This window comes from Sapajus apella, unplaced genomic scaffold (genome assembly GCF_009761245.1).
Source record: "Sapajus apella isolate SASKATOON/1434 unplaced genomic scaffold, GSC_monkey_1.0 scaffold53, whole genome shotgun sequence".
In the NCBI taxonomy this organism is placed as follows: domain Eukaryota; kingdom Metazoa; phylum Chordata; class Mammalia; order Primates; family Cebidae; genus Sapajus; species Sapajus apella.
The window spans coordinates 1,942,401-1,961,421 of NW_022436993.1; the positions used below are offsets into that span (position 1 = coordinate 1,942,401).

The 19,021-nt window shown below is 39.9% G+C and overlaps 1 protein-coding gene across 7 annotated transcripts in view; it reads right to left on the reverse strand.

The window, feature by feature from the left end:
• The window catches only part of ACBD5 (acyl-CoA binding domain containing 5), a 42,693-nt gene that overhangs the window by 11,670 nt on the left and 12,002 nt on the right, over positions 1 to 19,021 (reverse strand). For 4 of the 7 annotated variants that reach the window (XM_032243820.1, XM_032243823.1, XM_032243818.1 and 1 more), the window contains exons 5-11: positions 13,179 to 13,293; positions 13,048 to 13,080; positions 8,727 to 8,861; positions 7,291 to 7,494; positions 5,342 to 5,448; positions 1,063 to 1,330; positions 488 to 687 (exon numbers count right to left, since the gene is read on the reverse strand). In XM_032243820.1, the coding sequence (XP_032099711.1) occupies positions 488 to 687; positions 1,063 to 1,330; positions 5,342 to 5,448; positions 7,291 to 7,494; positions 8,727 to 8,861; positions 13,048 to 13,080; positions 13,179 to 13,293 (1,062 nt within the window). The remainder of the gene's footprint in view (positions 1 to 487; positions 688 to 1,062; positions 1,331 to 5,341; positions 5,449 to 7,290; positions 7,495 to 8,726; positions 8,862 to 13,047; positions 13,081 to 13,178; positions 13,294 to 19,021) is intronic. The other 3 variants (XM_032243819.1, XM_032243824.1, XM_032243825.1) reach the window with 1 other exon arrangement.

The following is a 19,021-nucleotide window of genomic DNA, read 5'->3' on the forward strand; positions in this document are numbered from 1 at the left end:
TTTTTTTTTTTTTTTTTTTGAGATGGAGTCTCACTCTGTCGCCCAGGCTGGAGTGCAATGGCACAATCTCAGCTCACTACAACCTCTACCTCCCGGGTTCAAGCGAGTTTTCCACCTCAGCCTCCCAAGAAGCTGGGATTACAGGCACCCACCATCATGCCTGGCTAATTTTTGTATTTTTAGTAGAGATGGGGTTTTGCCATGTTGGCCAGGCTGGTCTTGAACTCCTGACCTCAGGTGATCTGCCAGCCTCAGCCTCCCAAAGTGCTGCGATTATGGGCAGGAGCCACCATGCCCAGCTATTTCTCTATTATTTTAAGCAGTAATTAGTTTCTGGGTCAGTCTTTTCTTAAACAATATTTTCAAAACTAAGTTCTTTTTATTTTTACTAAAATACATTAATTTATGTAAATATGTTCAACACAGATTCCACATTGCTTTCCAGAATCAGTAAGTAGAAGAAGGTATGACACATTTGAAAGTTTACCTGTGAAGCAGTCAGTGTTTCCAGTTTCTGCAGTCTCTGAAGGACGTTCTGCATGTCCTCCTGCAATCTCATCAGCACGAGGGCGATCTGCTCATTGAGGCTGCCTTGGGACCCTCTGTTGGAGCCCCAGCGCTCCCCATCACCTCCACTTCCCACCTGCCGACCCTTGGCTCCTTCACTCAAGTGTTGCATCCTATGTCCTATTTTAAGAGACAAAAATGTTTGTTTTAAATAATTCTTATGCAAGTAGAAACTGTTTTATTCATTTTCCTCTGTTATTTCTTTGAGATCTAAATCTCCAAAGTGTGGCCAGGAGCAGTGGCTCATGCCTGTAATCCCAGCACTTTGGGAGGCTGAGGCAGGCGGATCACCCGAGGTGAGAAGTTCAAGACCAGCCTGGCCAACATGGCGAAACCCCATCTCTACTAAAAATACAAAAATTAGCCAGGTGTAGTGGCATGTGCCTGTAATCGCACACTGCACTCCAGCCTGGGCGACAGAGCACTAGACTCCATCTCAAAAATAAATAAGTAAATAAATAAAGATAGTGAGGGAAGAAAAAAAGGTAATCACACCTCTTCCTCTTCTGACATTAGAGAATTCGTCATTTTCGCCGCCTCGCTTCTCCCGGTGTGGCGCTCCACTGTTATTCCTACCATCTTCTCCTCCATGCTTGACTTCACCCTTTCCTTCAACTGCAACCACCTGCATATTCCCAATGTTGCCATTTCCAGGAATTACTTGAACATTTTCACGAAATCCAGAATTTTCCATGGGTTGACTGGAATGACCACCCAAGTAATATTGAAATGGTCCATTGTTGGATGTAAAGCTGTCTAAAGACTACAAATTTAAAACAACATTGAGTTAAAAGCTATAAACATTAATTATACACAACAAAGTTTTTACAGCAATAGGAGAAATACCATTTTTCTAAAATCTTCTTTCATGTTATTATGGGAAATATTCTTTTTCTAAAAAATGTCTTCAATTCTGGCTGGGCATGGTGGCTCATGCCTGTAATCCCAGCACTTTGGGAGGCTGAGGCGGGCAGATCACCTGAGGTTGGGAGTTTGAGACCAGCCTGACCAACATGGAGAAACCCTGTCTCTACTAAAAATCCAAATATTAGCCGGGCATGGTGGTACATGCCTGTAATCCCAGCTACTCGGGAGGCTGAGGCTGGAGAATCTCTTGAACCCAGGAGGTAGAGGTTGCGGTGAGCTGAGATCATGCCGTTGTACTCCAGCCTGGGCAACAAGAGTGAAACTCATCTCAAAAAACAAAAAAGAAAAAGAAAGTAAAGGAATAAAGAATAAAGAATGGTTACTGCATAGGCAGAGCCTAAATGTGTTTGTTTTTAAAAGAACTCGCCGAAGACATTGATGGATGACAACCTATAATTAACCTAGATTTAGTGAGGGTGGTGATGAGGTGGGGCTGTATCTTACTTTCCTTCAGGAAGGAACATCTTAGTTAGGGTATAAAGGGTGTGTAAGAGTCCTCAGTGAAGAGGGAGGATGTACAAGCAAGGGTGGGTATGGGAAGGGACTGGACACATTAGAGAGAGAAGGCCAGGGTGGGTGGTGAGCAAAGACCACATAGGAGAGTGGTGTTAACAGAGGCCAGCAAGGGGCAGGCGAGGTGGCACACCTGTAATCCCAGCACTTTGGGAGGCTGAGGCGGGCAGATCACTTGAAGCCGGGAGTATGAGACCAGCCTGGCCAACGTGGTGAGACCTTGTTTTTACTAAAAATACAAAAATTAGCCAGGCGGGGTGGCGCACACCTGTAATCTCAGCTACCTGGAAGGCTGAGGCATAAGAATCAATTGAACCCAGGAGGTGGAAGTTGCAGTGAGCCCAGATTGTGCCACTGTACTCCAGAAGCCAGATCAGACAGTTCCTTGATCTTTAATCCATTAACTGATTGAGAGAGAAAACAGGAACAAACCTATAAGTTAGCAGCCAGATATTCACTGAGATTAATCTCTATCTGGTCCCTTTCATCGACATTTCCCAAACATCTCTTCTTTAAAAAGAAAAAATAAAAGGGCATCTGGGTTTTTCCATCCTTTTCATTTTTCACTAATTTCTCTCATTCTTAGTTTGGCCTCCTTATCCTTATTCTTCCAATCTATGCTGCCTTTTTTTTTTTTTTTTTTGAGACAAGTTCTGGCTTTACAGGCCTGGCTGGAGCACAGTGGCATCATCTGGCCACTACAACCTCTGTCTCCCAGGCTCAAGCCTTCCTCCCACCTCAGCCTCCCCAAGTAGCTACCATGCCTGGCTGATTCTTGTATTTTTTTCTAGAGACAGGGTTTTGCCATGTTGCCCATGCAGATCTCAAACTCGTGAGCTCAAGCGATCCAGCTGCCTCGACCTCCTCCCACAGTGTTGGGATGAGAGGAGTGAGCCACCATGACTGGCCTACGCTACTCATTTGTGTTTGACCTTAGGTAAAAGATATTTTATTCTCGTGTTTTTAAAATTTGAGAAAACGAAGAGATAGATTTAATTGCATTATGAAATGAGAAAAGGAGAAAAACACAAAGAGAAAAGTTAAAATCAGTTCAGGGAGGCAAAAGATAAATGATTGTCTATAAGACACACTAAACTATATTAGAACAAGGTAGGAGATAGAATGGGGAGAGGATATAAAAAGGCCAGACAGAAATATAGCTGTAAAAACCACCCTCGTCAGATTAATAACTAGAATACATAAGGAGCGTAAACAATAGGAAAAAAAAATCTAATAATCTGATTAAAAATGGGCAAAAGATCTGAACAGACATTTCTCAAAAGACCTACAAATGGCAAACCATTACATGAAAAGGTGCTGAACATCACTGATCATCAGAGAAATGCAAATCAAAACTATGATTGCAAATCAAATCAAAACAATCAGATATTATTTCACCCCAGTTAAAATGGCTTTCATCCAAAAGGCATGCAATAACAAACGCTGGTGAGGATGTGGAGAAAAGGGAGCCCTTGTGCATTGCTGGTGAGAATGTAAATTAGTACAGCCACTATGCAGAACAATACGGAAGTTCCTCAAAAAACAAACAATACTAAAAACAGAGTTACCATATGACCAGCAATTCCACTACTGGCTGTATACCCAAAAGAAAAGAAATCAATATATTGAAGAGATATCAGCAATCCCATGTTTACTGCAGCACTGTTCGCAATAGCCAAGATTTGGAAGCAACCTAACGGTCCATCAACAGACGAATGAATAAAGAAAATGTGGTACATATACACGACTGAGTACTACGCTACCATAAAAAAGAATAATAAAAATAAATCAAAAATAAAATAAATAAATAAATAAAAAGAATGAGATCCTGTCATTTGCAATACGGATTGAATTGGAAGATATTATGTTTAGTGAAATAAGCCAGGCACAGAAAGAAAAACTTCAAATGTTCTCACTTATTTGTGACAGCTGAAAATTAAAACAAACTCATGGAGATAGAGATACAGTGAATAAGATCTAGTATCTGACAGCACAGCAGAGTGGACATAGTTGGCAATATTTTTGTTGCACATTTTAGAATAACTGAGGGAGTACAACTGGAATGTTTGTAACACAAAGAAATGATGAGCGGGCCTGAAGTAATGAATGCCCCATTTACCCTGATATGATTATTACACATCATATGCCTGCACCAAAATATCTCATGGACCCCATAAATATATATTTATTATATTTTACAAAAATAAAGTGTAGATAGGGTCTCGCCATCTTGCCCAGGCTGGTCTCAAACTCCTGGCTTCAAGCGATATTCTTGCTTGGGATTAGAGGTATGAGCCAATGCACCCAGTCTACCCCATAAATATATACACCTACTATGTGCCCATAAAAATTAAAAATAAACCACCCTCATCATTATCAGAAAAAGTTGAGAAAAAGAATTCATGGACTTTTATAATTTTTTTTTCAAGTTTTCTCTTCCAATACTGCATCTTAATCAACTGAAATTTAAAAATTATTTCCACCAAAAATATCAATCCAATGAATTATAGTCAACGTGAAGAACAGACTTATTTATTTAAAAATTATTCAGGCCAGGCTTGGTGACTCGCACCTGTAATCCCAGCATTTTGGGAGGCAGAGGTGGTAGCACTGATTGAGGCCAAGAGGCTCAACTGAGGCCAAGAGACTACGCTAGGCAACATATCAAGAACCCATATTTGAGCTGGGGGTGGTGGCTCATGTCTGTAATCCCAGCACTTTGAGAGGCTGAGGCAGGCAGATCACTTGAGGCCAGGAGTTTGACACCAACCTGGCCAAAATGGTGAAACTCTGTCTCTACTGAAAATATAAAAATTAGCCAGGCATGGTGGAATACGCCTGTAATCCCAGCTACTTGGGAGGCTGAGTCAGGAGAATTGCTTGAACCTAGGAGGTGGAGGTTGCAGTGACCTGAGGTTGCACGACTGCACTCCAGCCTGGGCGAAAGAGCGAGACCCCATCTCTAAAAAACATAACAACAACAAAGAAAAGCATTCAATTTTCCTGAACATTAATAAATGTTTCAAACATAGGGACTAGCATAAAAAGTGTTTCCTCTGCATCTCCATCCCACATCTCATAGAATATTTATAAAAATATATATATATTATTAGTCATAATGGAATAGTTGTTATTAATTTTTTTCTTTGACTTTTCCAGAATTTCACACATTTTTGAATTAAGAAAAAATAGTTTAAAATACAAATGTTTAAACATTTTAGGGGCATATTTTCAAAATGAAAAATAGCATGTATATTTGCTACTAACGGACGTTATACATTGAATTCTAACATACCACTTTGAAAATTTACCAATCAGAAAATGTCGTTTTTACCTCTTCTTGTCCAAATTGTTCCATAGAATCACAGTAAACTTCACTGTCTGAATCACTTGTCAAATGCTGAATTCCTGTAATATCTTCAACATGATCATCATTTAGATCTAAATATGAACAAAAGTGCAGATAGTATAATTATACTCTAATAAAAGAAAAACAAATTTATTCCTTTTTTTTCTTTTTTTGAGATGGAGTCTCACTCCGTTGCCCAAGTTGGAGCGCAGATCTTGGCTCACTGCAACTTCTGACTCTTGGGTTCAAGCGATTCTCCTGCCCCAGCCTCCCAAGTAGCTGGGATTACAGGTGCCTGCTACCGTGCCCAGCTAATTTATTTTTTTTAGATGGAGTCTCATTCTGTCACCCAGGCTGGAGCGCAGTGGTGTGATACTGGCTCACTGCAACCTCCACCTCCAGGGTTCAAGTGATTCTCCTGCCTCAGCCTCCCAAGTAGCAGGGATTACAGGTGCATGCCGTCACACCTGGCTAATTTTTTGTATTTTAAATTGAGACAGGGTTTCGCCATGTTGGTCTGGCTGCTCTTGAACTCCTGACCCACTCACCCAGGCTTCCAAAGTGCTGGGATTACAAGTATGAGCCACCGTGCCCAGCCAATTTTTGTATTTTTAAGAGACGGAGTTTCACCATGTTGTCCAGGGTGGTCTCCAGCTCCTGACCTCAGGTGATCCATCCACCTCAGCCTCCCAAAGTACTGGGATTACAGGCGTTAACCACAGTGCCTAGCCTTTATTCCATTTTCTTTTCTTTTCTTTTTTTCTTTTTAGTCCGTTTTCATATTCCATTTTCAAAATTCATCAGCCTTATATATTTTTTCAGCCTTTTTTTCTTTTTTTTAATACTCCAACATAAGTCATCATGCTAGTATTTTTCAGCCTTATTTTTATACTGAGAGACAAATTTGATTTATCAAGCCACACTTTTTTAAATTTACCAAAACTTTAAATTTAGTTGATAATTTTTATTTGAAAAGACCAAAATATTTTGTCACTGAATTCCATAAAGACAGTCTAGATGAAACCTTATAAAACCTAATAACCCCATAAAAAAAATTACCTACCAAACAGGATGTCTAAATGTAAGATGCAAATATGCAAGTTTGGTTCTTATATTAAGAAATGATGCTTCTCGGCCAGCCGAGGCAGCTCACGCCTGTTATCCCAGCACTTTGGAAGACCAAGGCAGGCGGATCACTTGAGGTCAGGAGTTCGAGACCAGTCTGGCCAACATGGTGAAAGCCCATCTCTACTAAAAATACAAAAATTAGCTGGGCGTGGTGGCAAATGCCTATAATCCCAGCTACTGGGGAGGCTGAGGCAGGAGAACTGCTTGAACCCAGGAGGTGAAGGTTGCAGTAAACTGCAATGGCGCCATTGCACTCCAGCCTGGGCAGAGAAGCAAGACTCTATCTAAAAAAAAAAAAAAAGAAAAATAAATGAGTTTCTCATATGGACTATTAGGTATCCCTAAAAATTGAAAAATAGGCCAGCACAGAGGCTCAAGCCTGTAATACTAGCACTTTGGGAGGCTGAGGAGGGCAGATCACTTGAACCCAGGGGTTCCAGACCAGCCTGGGCAACCTGGCAAAACCCTGTCTCCACAAAAAATTTAAACATTAGCTAGGCGTGGTGGTACATGCCTGTAACCCCAACTACTCAGGAGGCTGCGGCAGAATTGCCCAGGAGTTCAAAGCTGCAGTGAGCCATGACTATGTCACTGCACTCCAGCCTGGGCAACAGAAAGAAATACATATATAACCCTGGCCCTAATTCACTCTCTTTCAAAACCATAAACCCTTATAATATTAACAAGCCCTAAGATATGACTGAATAAGAGATTTTTAAATTCAAAACTGATCCTAAAGATCCTGTAATTATTAAAAGACTATTCATAGGAAAGAGGCTGGACACAGAATTATTTGGGGACAATACCTTGGTGAATGCAAACATCAGTTTTTCCAGTTTGCCCCAAGTTTTCATCAATAGGCTTTACTTCTTCAGTGTTTCTGTCATTCAGGGAAGAACTGGCATGAATGTCATTCTGCATATCCTGAACAAAGCCATCTTTATCATAGCCATTAGTGACAATGATTTCCAATTTCTTATGGTCTGCTGACTTCTTCATCATTTTCTTATCTTTTATGAGGAAATGGAGAAAGTCATAAAAGTTCACAGTAGGTCACTTGCTGCATACCATGTTTTCATAACCAGTTGTCTTTTCCCTAACCTACCACAATCCCTTTGAAGGGTTTCCTACTTGGATCAAAGAGAAGGCATGCTCCTTGAAATGGGGTTTACTATATGCTAAGAGCGCACCCAAACTATGTTGGCTTCAAAACTGTTTCAGTTCCCTGTGAATCTTCTAGAATTCCTTTAAAAAGTAATCTCTCAAAATCTTTTTACTCTTAGGCATAAGCAAATTGCTCTATGAGACCTAGCAGTGCAAAGGGGTCCACATACTTGATAAAAAAGATCCTTAAAGAAGGCGTTATTTGTCATATCTTACCGGAAAGGGAAGGTAAAACTAAGTTATGCAGTTTGTTTTAGTGTGTTTCTGTCTCCCCTTTTGAAAACAGTCTTCCCATGTATCACTGGTATTCTAACAAGGCCCCCAATGCTCTAACCCATAATTCCAATGTTCCTTCTTCATGAAAACTTATGCCTGTAAACCGGTGCGATGGCGCATGCGTTTAATCCCAGCACTTTGGGAGGCCAAGGTGGGCAGATCACTTGAGGTCAGGAGTTTGAGACCAGCCTGGCCAACACAGTGAAATCTCGTCTCTACTAAAAATATAAAAATTAATGGGGCATGGTGGTACATGCCTGTATTCGGGAGGCTGAGGCAGGAAGATGCCTTGAACACAGGTGGCAGAGGTTGCAGTGAGCCAAGATCGCACCACTGCACTCCAGCCTGGGTGACAGAGCGAGACTCCATCTCAAAAAAAAACCAAAAACCAAAAAAACAAAAACGAAAACGTATGCCTGTATCCTATTCTCTAGATTCCACTCTATTTTTGATAAGATATTGAGAGTCTAACTTCTCTCCTGTCCTTAGTAACTTATGCATATTCACGTTAGAAACAACACCTTAAAATAGTACATGTCTAATGCAGCTGATCAGGCCGTCCATTTGGAGGAGTGGCCTCTTCTTGTCAACCTTCAATTAACACCTATCCCATTTCTGCATAAGGTTGGCTGTCCTATACTGTGTGGTAGAGCCTTTTGGTCCACAGCAAACCCGATTATAAGGTCAACAGCCTACATCCCACCATCTGCTCTAATCTTAGACAATACCAAATCAGCCCAAATGTCTTCATACCCTCTTAATTTATTTATTGTAAAATTACTACCTGATTATCCAACATTACCATTATCACTTTGTTCTGCCCCTTTCACTTCTTCGTGGGCCTCTTCTTCCTCAGATTCAGCTCCACTGTCACTGCTTTCAGCTTTACCATTAACAGTTTTGGCATTTGGAGTAGAAGTGAGAACATTACCAAGATCTAAAACATGAAATGACCACTTAGTCACAATGTGGTAATATACAATAATGCCATAATTTCCAAATAATACTAACAAAATTTACAAATAATAAAATAATTTTGAATTCAAATGTTAGTGATATATATAATAGTATTATTGGCCGGGGGCGGTGGCTCAAGCCTGTAATCCCAGCACTTTGGGAGGCCGAGGCGGGTGGATCACGAGGTCAAGAGATCGAGACCATCCTGGTCAACATGGTGAAACCCCGTCTCTACTAAAAATACAAAAAATTAGCTGGGCATGGTGGTGCGTGCCTGTAATCCCAGCTACTCAGGAGGCTGAGGCAGGAGAATTGCCTGAACCCAGGAGGCGGAGGTTGCGGTGAGCCGAGATCGCGCCATTGCACTCCAGGCTGGGCAACATGAGTGAAACTCCGTCTCAAAAAAAAAAAAAAAAAAAAAAAAATAATAGTATTATTTTATTTGACTATAAACATGCACATATTATTACATAGACAAATTCCTTCAATTATCATCTTACAATCAAGCTATCTTAAATCCTTTCTGAATCAGGCAGAGGATAAATTAAGTTAACATCAATCAAAATAAAGTTAGAGATCAATGGATCTTCATACATGGCAGATGACGAGATACTTCCTATATACTAGCCCGCTGAAAGCAAAAAATACACTTTTGGTTCTACCAACAATCCCATCAATATTACAGTTGGAGTCCATTTAAAAAATTGTATTCCTGTATTACCTTTAGGACTTCAGGTGCACAACTCATATCATGTCTTTATGATATTTGAGTTTTTTCTTAAAGTATCCTTTAATGTTATCAATCACTTACAAAAGCAAATTGTCCAAGTGGCCAAAGCTATAGCCTGAGGGTAAGTACATCAGAGCTTCTCAACTTTAATGTGCATACAAATCTCCTGAGATCTATTTAAGAGGCAGATTCTGAATTACTAAGTCTAGGGTGATGTAAGATTCTGAATTTCTACAAAGACACATTTGTTGCCGATGCTGCTGGTTACAAGATGCTGTTTTGAGAACAGGTATTGAAAGATAATATTGTTGAGATGACAATACTCCCTGCAAATTCACTGCAATCTCTATCAAAATCCAAGCTGGCATTTTTGCAAAAAATTGACTTGCAGATTCTAAAATTCATATGAAAATGTGAGGGATCAAGATTAGCCAAAACCATCTTGAAAAAAAACAAAATTGGAGGACTCACCATTCCTGATATGTATATTCTGAAAATGGCCATGTAAAACTGATACATCTGTTCTATTGAACCTAAATGGCTACTTTTAAGTAAATGCTTCTTTAGGAAAAAAAAAGACAAGAGTGCAAACTGTCTTGCAATTTGGCAATATCTTTTAAAATTACAAATACCCATCAAATATTTCTAATTCCATTTCTAATATTTCTTACAGATATGCTTTCATATATATGAAAGGACAAATACATGGTTATTCTCAGCATCATCATTTTTTGAAGATCAAAAGAGTAAATAACCTAAATATCCATCAGCATGGTTCAGGTGAAAAAAATTATGGTGCAAATCTACAATCCCTTACTTACAACCCTTGGATCCAGATATGTTTTGAAATCTCAAGTTTTTCTAATTTTGCAAGGTTATATGGTACATACGCCATTTGGTATATTATGTAACACATCCAATAAAGTCTAAGACAGCTCTCACTAAAAAGAAAAAATATGATTTTTGCAGCAAAACATATAAATAGTTACACTACATAGGATAGAGACTGAAACTTATTTTATTTCAGGTCAGACTTTGCTCCCTAGATTTTTACTTCATATCAGACAGGTTTTGCTGCCAAATGAGTTTACCAAAAAAACTTCTGGTCTTCAAAGATTTTTAAATTTTTAAGTGATAGCTAGGTAACTGTGAGCCTGTACCTTTATTACTATTATTTACTCTTCTTTATTTTATAATTAGCTGTTTAAATATCTGCCTCTGGCCAGTGGCTGGATACCACTGAAGCAGATCCAGATTTACTTCTGTCTTCATCCTAACATGCCTGACATACAGAAAACATTTAATTTTTTTTTTTCTGGCTAGGCACAGAGGCTCATGTCTGTAATCCCAGTACTTTGGGAAGCCAAATCGGGAGATCACCTGAGGTCACGAGTTCAAGATCAGCATGGCCAACATGGCAAAACCGGCTCTACTAAAAATACAAAAATTAGCTGGGCACAGTGGCACACACTTGTAATCCAAGCTACTCAGGAGCCTAAGTCAGGAGAATCGCTTGAACCCAGGAGCTGGAGTTTGCAGTGAGCCGAGATCAGACCACTGCACTCCAGCCTGAGTGACAGAAGACTCCGTCTCAAAAAAAAAAAGAAGAAAGCATTTATTTTTTTCTCTAAATTGAATAAGCATGTCTTGTTAATATTTGACTTCTCTAAGCAAACCAGATGTAGAATGATGTTAACAGAGTTATGCCCAGTAAACTCAGTACCACTTGCACATGGTTTATTACCATGACAGGTACAAAGCCTGATTTCAGCGCAGGGAAGATTACTATTCTGAAATACTGCCATTACTGTCAATTATAAAAGATGTCTTATAAATAGGGATCCCAAGAGAAAAAAAAAGGGAAGCCAGGCAATTTTTATTTAAAGAGTATATATACAATTTTCACTTAAATTGACTCTTGTGGTCTCATTTCACTCTGCTTTCTAAAAAAATTTCAAGAGCAAATTGGTTTAGTTAATACCAACACATTTTGCATTTTATTCTCCTGCAAGTATGCAAAACGTAACTTTTCAATACTTTGTGTATATGAAGACAAATTCTAAAAAAAAAAAGAATGAAACTGTAATCCATGCAAAGATGCTTGAACCAAAATAAAATTTAAAAACAAGCTAAGTGAATTAACTGTCTTGCATTAGCTTGCTATGCTACAGTTAAACCATATTACAAACATATCAATTTTAATTTCTTTTTTTGAAATGGAGTCTCTCTCTGTCACCAGGCTGGAGTACAGTGGCTCAATCTTGGCTCACTGCAATCTTCATCTCCTGGGTTCAAGTAATTCTTCTGTTTCAGCCTCCCAACTAGCTGGGACTACAGGCATGCAATCATACACCCAGCTAATTTTTGTATTTTTAGTAGAGACAGAGTTTCACCACATTGGCTAGGATGGTCTCGATCTGTTGACCTCGTGATCCACCCACTATGGCCTCCCAAAGTGCTGGGATTACAGGCGTTGTTAGCCACTGTACCTGCCCTTTTTTTTTTTTTTTTTTTTTTTTTTGAGACAGCATCTCACTCTGTCGCCCAGGTCAGAGTGCAGAAGAGCAATCTCATCTCACTGCAGCCTCTGCCTCCTGGGTTCAAATGATTCTTGTGCCTCAGCCTCCCAAGTAGCTGGGATCACAGGCGTTCACCACCACACCTGGCTAATTTTTGTATTTTTTGTAGAGATGAGGTTTCACCATGTTAGCAAGTCTTGTCTCAAACTCCTGACCCCAGGTGATCCACCTGCCTTGACTTCCCAAAGTGCTGGGATTACAGGCATGAGCCACCATACCCGGCCAACATACTCATTTTAAAATTAGCAGGTAAATCATTGAATTAAAAGTATTATTAATGTAATTCTCAAAGCAAAATAGAAAACATGATCTATCAAACTAAAACCATAGATTCTGCTGTAATTTTGAATATACTAAGTAAACTACCTGGTGTATTTTAATAACTTTCCACTTAAGGGTTAAAATTCTAAGGGTTCATACACCGCAGGTTCTCACTCATAGGCGGATGTTGAACAATGAGAACACATGGACACAGGGAAGGGAGCACTACACACTGGGGTCTCTTGGGGGGAAACAGGGGAGGGACAGCGGGGGTTGGGGAGTTGGGGAGAGTTAGCTGGGGAGAAATGCCAGATACAGGTGATGGGGAGGAAGGCAGCAAATCACACTGCCACATGTGTACCTATGCAACAATCTTGCATGTTCTTCACATGTACCCCAAAACCTAAAATGCAATAAAAAAAATAAATAAATAAAAAATAAAATTCTAAGGGTTTATAATGTTTTGGAACTTCAAACAATGTGTTTGCTTGGAATGAAAACTCCTGGATGACAAGATTATAAGTTCTATAAGTTTGTGCGAATTCTTTGACATGTAAATTTTAAACAAAACTTTTGCATGATTTCATTATTCCTACCTTCTAAACATTTAGAGATTTTCTCCAGTCGGACTAGCATGTGAAAGTAAGAAAAAAAATCAGACATACAAATATTAATATGTGCATAATATATGAGCTGATGAGTTTAAAAACAGGGAAAATAGTCCAACCTGAAGTTACATCAGAACTCCTGCTACTCTTCTTGTCCTCGACAATTTCATAAAATGGACCTATGACACGCAGCAATTCTTCAACTTTCTCAGTCATTGGCATAGTTTCAATAATCTGTAACCAAAAGAAACAAATATTGTGAAATCACAAACTCTTTTTCTTTTTTTTTGAGATGGAGTCTCACTCTATCACCAGGCTGGAGAGTAGTAGCACAATCTTGGCTCACTGCAACCTCCACCTCCTGGGTTCAAGCGACTCCCCTGCCTCAGCCTCCCGAGTAGCTGGGACTACAGGCGCGTACCCCCACGTCCGGCTAATTTTTTGTATTTTAGTAGAGGCAGGGTTTTACCATGTTGGTCAGAATGGTCTCAATCTCCTGACCTCATGATCTGCCCACCTTGGCCTCCCAAGCGCTGGGATTACAGGCGTGAACCACCGTGCCCAGCCACAAACTCTTAATTTGATTTCTACTAGTATCAAATAACCTATTTGCAATTTATCAATCATTTTAAGATTTGAAGTTCATAATAGACTCCCTAAAGGATCTACATTAATTACATACTTAATGTACACACACTCTGGGCGGGTGAGGTGGTGGCTCAGACTTGTAATTCCAGCACTCTGGGAGACCAAAGCAAGAGGAGGATGGCTTGAGCCCAGCAGTTCAAGACTTGCCTGGGGCAACAAGTAAGACCCCATCTCTACCAAAAAAAATTTTTTAAATTAGCCAGACGTGATGGTGCACACCTGTAGTCCCAGCTATTTCAGAGTCTGAGGTGGAATAATCTCTGGAACCCAAGAGGTTGAGGCTGCAGTGAGCCATGATCGTACCACACTGCACTCCAGCCTAGGTGACAAAGTCAGATCTTGTCTCCAAAAAAAAAAAAAGAGGAAAAAAAACAAAAACAACAACAAAAACTAACTAGGGTTAGAGTAAAATAATGATGTCTGTTCTTTAACACTAAGGTAGGGTAGTATTTCTAACAGGACACGAAAGTAAAGTAGGAAACGGTAATCACTTTCAGACACCTTCATAAATAGGGGCCAATTTAGAATCATCAAATTTAAAGAGCAAGGTAAATTAACTAAAAAGGTATTCAACTAAACAGCCATCAATTGGTGACTGGACAAAGAAATTAAAGTACCTCTAGGTTTGAAATATTTTGCAGATATTAAAAAGAATAAAGTCAGCTCCGTATGTGCTAATCACAGTATGTTTAATATGATACCAGGGGCCAACCGTGGTGGCTTACGCCTGTAATCGCAGCACTTTGGAAGGCCAAGGCAGGAAGATCACCCGAGGTCAGGAGTTCAAGACCAGCCTGCCAACATGGTGAAACCCATCTTTACTAAAAATACAAATATTAGCCAGGCATGGTGGCATACACCTGTGATCCCAGCTACTCAGAAGACTAAGGAAGGAGAATTGCTTAAACCGAGAGGTGGAGGCTGCAGTGAGCCAAGATCGTGCCACTGCACTCCAGCCTAGGCAACAGAGTGATACTGTCTCTCAAAAAAAAGATACCAGGACTCTCAAAGTGCTAGGGTTGCAGATATGAGCCAACACGCCCAGCCAAAACCCTAAAGTTTTTGTTCAAACAACATGCTTTTATTTCTAAACCAGATACAAGATGAATCATCAGTCTATGGTCTATGGTGGTCAGCAATTCTGATATGATTTTGATCTCAGACATGCTCATCTATACCACTACCCACTGTGTTATATGTATAGGAGGAGGCTGTTGAGAGAGAATGAACTATATTAATAATAACTGGTTCTAGTGATTATCATTTAACTTTACAGCTTGTAGTAAATAATCTAATTGCTGCTCCTATGAATGTACTGTGAAAGGAAAGCTTTAATCTCAAGGAAACATTTGTTATGAGGCTAGGGCCACGTGGAGGAACGTTTTATTGTTTATTATAAATATCTGAGTTGTAACATATTTGAATTATAATAATAATTCTGAGAATCAGATTCAAACCAAAAGAAATGTTTAATGTGACCAAAGTCACAACTAATAAATGGCAGAGAAATAATTCAAACATAAATCAGCGCCCTTTACACTATGCCACACTGCCGTAATATAAAGACGTCGGTTAGCAGAATCTAGTAAGACAACCACATACCACATCCTGACCACCAAGCAACATCTGTATTTCTCAAGGCTTATTAAAAGATCTCTTTCTTAAATTTGTCCTTATTTTTAAGACTACTAAATTTAGCATTTGGGTTTCTCATGCTCCACAGGGTAAAAGAGTAAACTGCGGACTTCAAACATCAGAACAAAATAAAAGGAGTATGCACTCGCATTCAGCAAATATTAGCTGAGGATTCATTCTCTCAACAAGCCAGAATTGCAGTAGTTAATACAGTGAAGACACGGTAGCCAAAACAAGACACATCCAAAATTGACAAGGCTACTTTCTTTGTTTTTCCTTTTTTGAGGCGGAGTCTTTTCTGTTGCCTGGCTGGAGTGAAGTGGCATGATCTCAGCTCACTGCAACCTCCACCTCCGAGATTCAAGGAACTCTCCAGCCTCAGCCTCCCAAGTAGCTGGAAGTACAGGCGTGTGCCACCACACCCAGCTAATTTTTATATTTTTACAAAATACAGAAATGGGGTTTCACCATGTTAGCCAGGATGGTCTCAATCTCTTGACCTTGTGATCTGCCTGCCTTGGCCTCCCGGAGTGCTAGAATTACAGGCGTAAGCCACTGCACCCGGCCATTTTTTTTTATTTTTATTTTATATTCAGAGGGTATATGTGCAGGTTTGTTACAAGGGTGTGATGCTGAAGTTTGGCTTCTATTGATTCAGTCACCCATATAGTGAACACAGTACTCAATAGGAATTTTTCAGCTCTTGCCTCCAGCCTTTTGAAGAAGTTATTCTCTGAGGAGGAAACTTTAAACATACACAAACCAAGAAAGATCTCAGCCATTTGCAAAATTATCTCCCTGACACCAATGTTGAAATATAAGAAATGGTGCAAGTGTACACACATGAGATATAGAACATACACACACACACACACACACACACACACACACACACACACACACACAGGCAAACCTCAGTCAGGTAACTACTCCTTACCCTCAGAGAAGATTTTATCTAAACCAAGCTTGTCCAACCCGCAGTCCTCAGGCTGCATTCGGCCCAAGACGGTTTTGAATACCCAACACAAATTTGTAAACTTTACAGGCATGAGCCATTGCACCTGGCCCAAATTCATAAACTTTCATAAAACATAATGATTTTTTTTTTTTTAGCTCATCAGCTATCATTAGTGTCAATGTGTTTTATGTGTGAACCAAAACAATTCTTCTTTCAATGTGGCTCAGAGAAGCCAAAAGATTAGACATCTCTGGTCTAAAGTTATAAATTAACTAAGCTAACTCAATATATTATAACTCATCCACAAGAAGAATGTTCTGACAGAAATACCTGGTAAGCTGCATGGACTCCAGAAAAGCAGCACAATAATTTTTCTAGGTTTATCCAGCACTTTTCCTCAGTGAGAGACATCATTTCTAGATGATGAAAATATACTGGAAAGGTGCAGATATACTCTGTGAAATCAAAGACTAAATTCCCCAGGCTTTTGATCCAAAATGACCACAACCCTTAAAGCCATTCAGATCCCAATGCTCTACTCTCTGTTCAACGGAATCACTAATTCAGGCTCCCAACTGCTTCTAACCTTTTGAAGAGTGACCTAGATATCAATCCTGAGTATGCTGATCACTAGAAAAGTCTATCACCCACTCTACGTTAAGAAACTGGCATTCATTTTTTCCTTCCATCTGCAAAAGATGTTTACTATGAATAAGTGAAACCTTAAAACAAAAGCCAACCCTCAGTACTCAGAGAAAGTTAGTGGTTCTAGACTTATTGAGCTATGGACTAGAGACCCTTGGCCAAGGCAACTTTCAGGTTCCATGTTTATCTACTTATTTTCTCAGACAGAGTTTCACTCTGTTGCTCAGGCTGGAGTGTAAAGGCATGATCTTGGCTCACTGCAACCTCTGCCTCCTGGATTCAAGTGATTCTTCTGTCTCAGCCTCTGGAGTAGCTGGAATTACAGGTGCCCACCACCACGCCCAGCTAATTTTTTGTATTTTTACTAGAGACAGAGTTTCACCATGTTGACCAGGCCGGTCTTGAACTCCTGGCCTCAGGTGATCCACCTGTCTCAGCCTCCCAGAGTAATAGGATTACAGGCATGAGCCACCTCGCCTAGCCGAGGTTCCATGTTTAATGAGACCATCGTCCAATCCTCCCTCTATTAACAGTGATTATCTCAATCTCTTAGAAATCCTGAAATAGTTAGTCTGGGGTCATCCTGGGGCATTTCTATTTTTTCACAAGATACCCTTGTGATTCTAATGTGTAGCCAAGGTTGAGTACACTGATCTCTCTTTAAATTCAACAAACATGGGCACATTTAGTCCCAGCTACTCAGCAGGCTGAGGCTCAAGAACAGCTTGAACCCAGGAGACAATTTATAATGTTAGCTGAATACTCTGGAAATCCCCAGAAGATAGCCTAAATTTGTACCCAAAAAATAAAAAATAAAAATAAAAATAAAAAAAAAATATATATATATATATAAAATTTTATACTTCCCTCTGATTAGGAATCAAAATAAACCTTACTAAATGAAACATGGATTTCCCTCGCCCCCTCAAACCATATTACTTTTCCTCAAAGCTAAAATCCTATTATGTTATATTACAATAATGTTTTATTCCATCAACTTTTTCAGTGACATTTTATGGGACACTTTATAAATCATGAAAAGCAATTTTCTAAAAAACATCCTATTACACTAAAAGAATTTTTTTTTTTGAAACACAATCTTGTTCTGTTCCCCAGGCTAGGGTGCAGTGGCACAATCTCGACTCACTGCAACCTCCGTCTCCCAGGTTCAAGTGATTCTCCTGCCTCAGCCTCCCTAGTAGCTGGGATTATGGGCACACGCCACCATGCCTGCCCAATTTTTTTGTATTTTTAGTAGACACAGGGTTTCGCCATGTTGGCTAGGCTGGTCTTGAACTCCTGACCTCAAGTGATCCACCCACCTTGGCCTCCCAAAGTGCTAGGATTATAGGCATGAGCCACCATGGCTGGTGTTAAAAGAATTTTTTATTCTTTTAAATTGGGACAATTTACAAATTATGAAAAGTCACTTTCTACAAAAGATCATTTATTATAAAATATAAGTTAAATTAATAAGGTTGCTAAAACCTCTGACAGCAAAGACATAAAATGAGATTTATACTGCAAAGAATAATGACAGGCAGGGCACAATGTAATCCTAGCACTTTGGGAGGCTAAAGTAAGTGGATCACCTGAGGTCAGGATTTCGAGACCAGCCTGGCCAGCATGACAAAACCCCATTTCTACTAAAAATACTAAAAATTAGCTGGGTATGGTGACATGCATCTGTAGTCCCAGCTACTTGGGAGGCTGAGGCTCAAGAATTGCTTGAACCCAGGAGGCAGAGGTTACAGCGAGCTAAGATCACACCACTGCACTCCAGCTTGGGCTACAGAACCAGACCCCAGATCCTGTCTCAAAAAAAAAGAGTAATGACAAAGAGCAATACTATAGTAATTGATGAATTATATTTAAGGAAATAATTTAACAAGTGCTTCAGGCCGGGCGCGGTGGCTCAAGCCTGTAATCCCAGCACTTTGGGAGGCCGAGGCGGGTGGATCACGAGGTCAAGAGATCGAGACCATCCTGGTCAGCACGGTGAAACCCCGTCTCTACTAAAAATGCAAAAAAAAAATTAGCTGGGCATGGTGGCGCGCGCCTGTAATCCCAGCTACT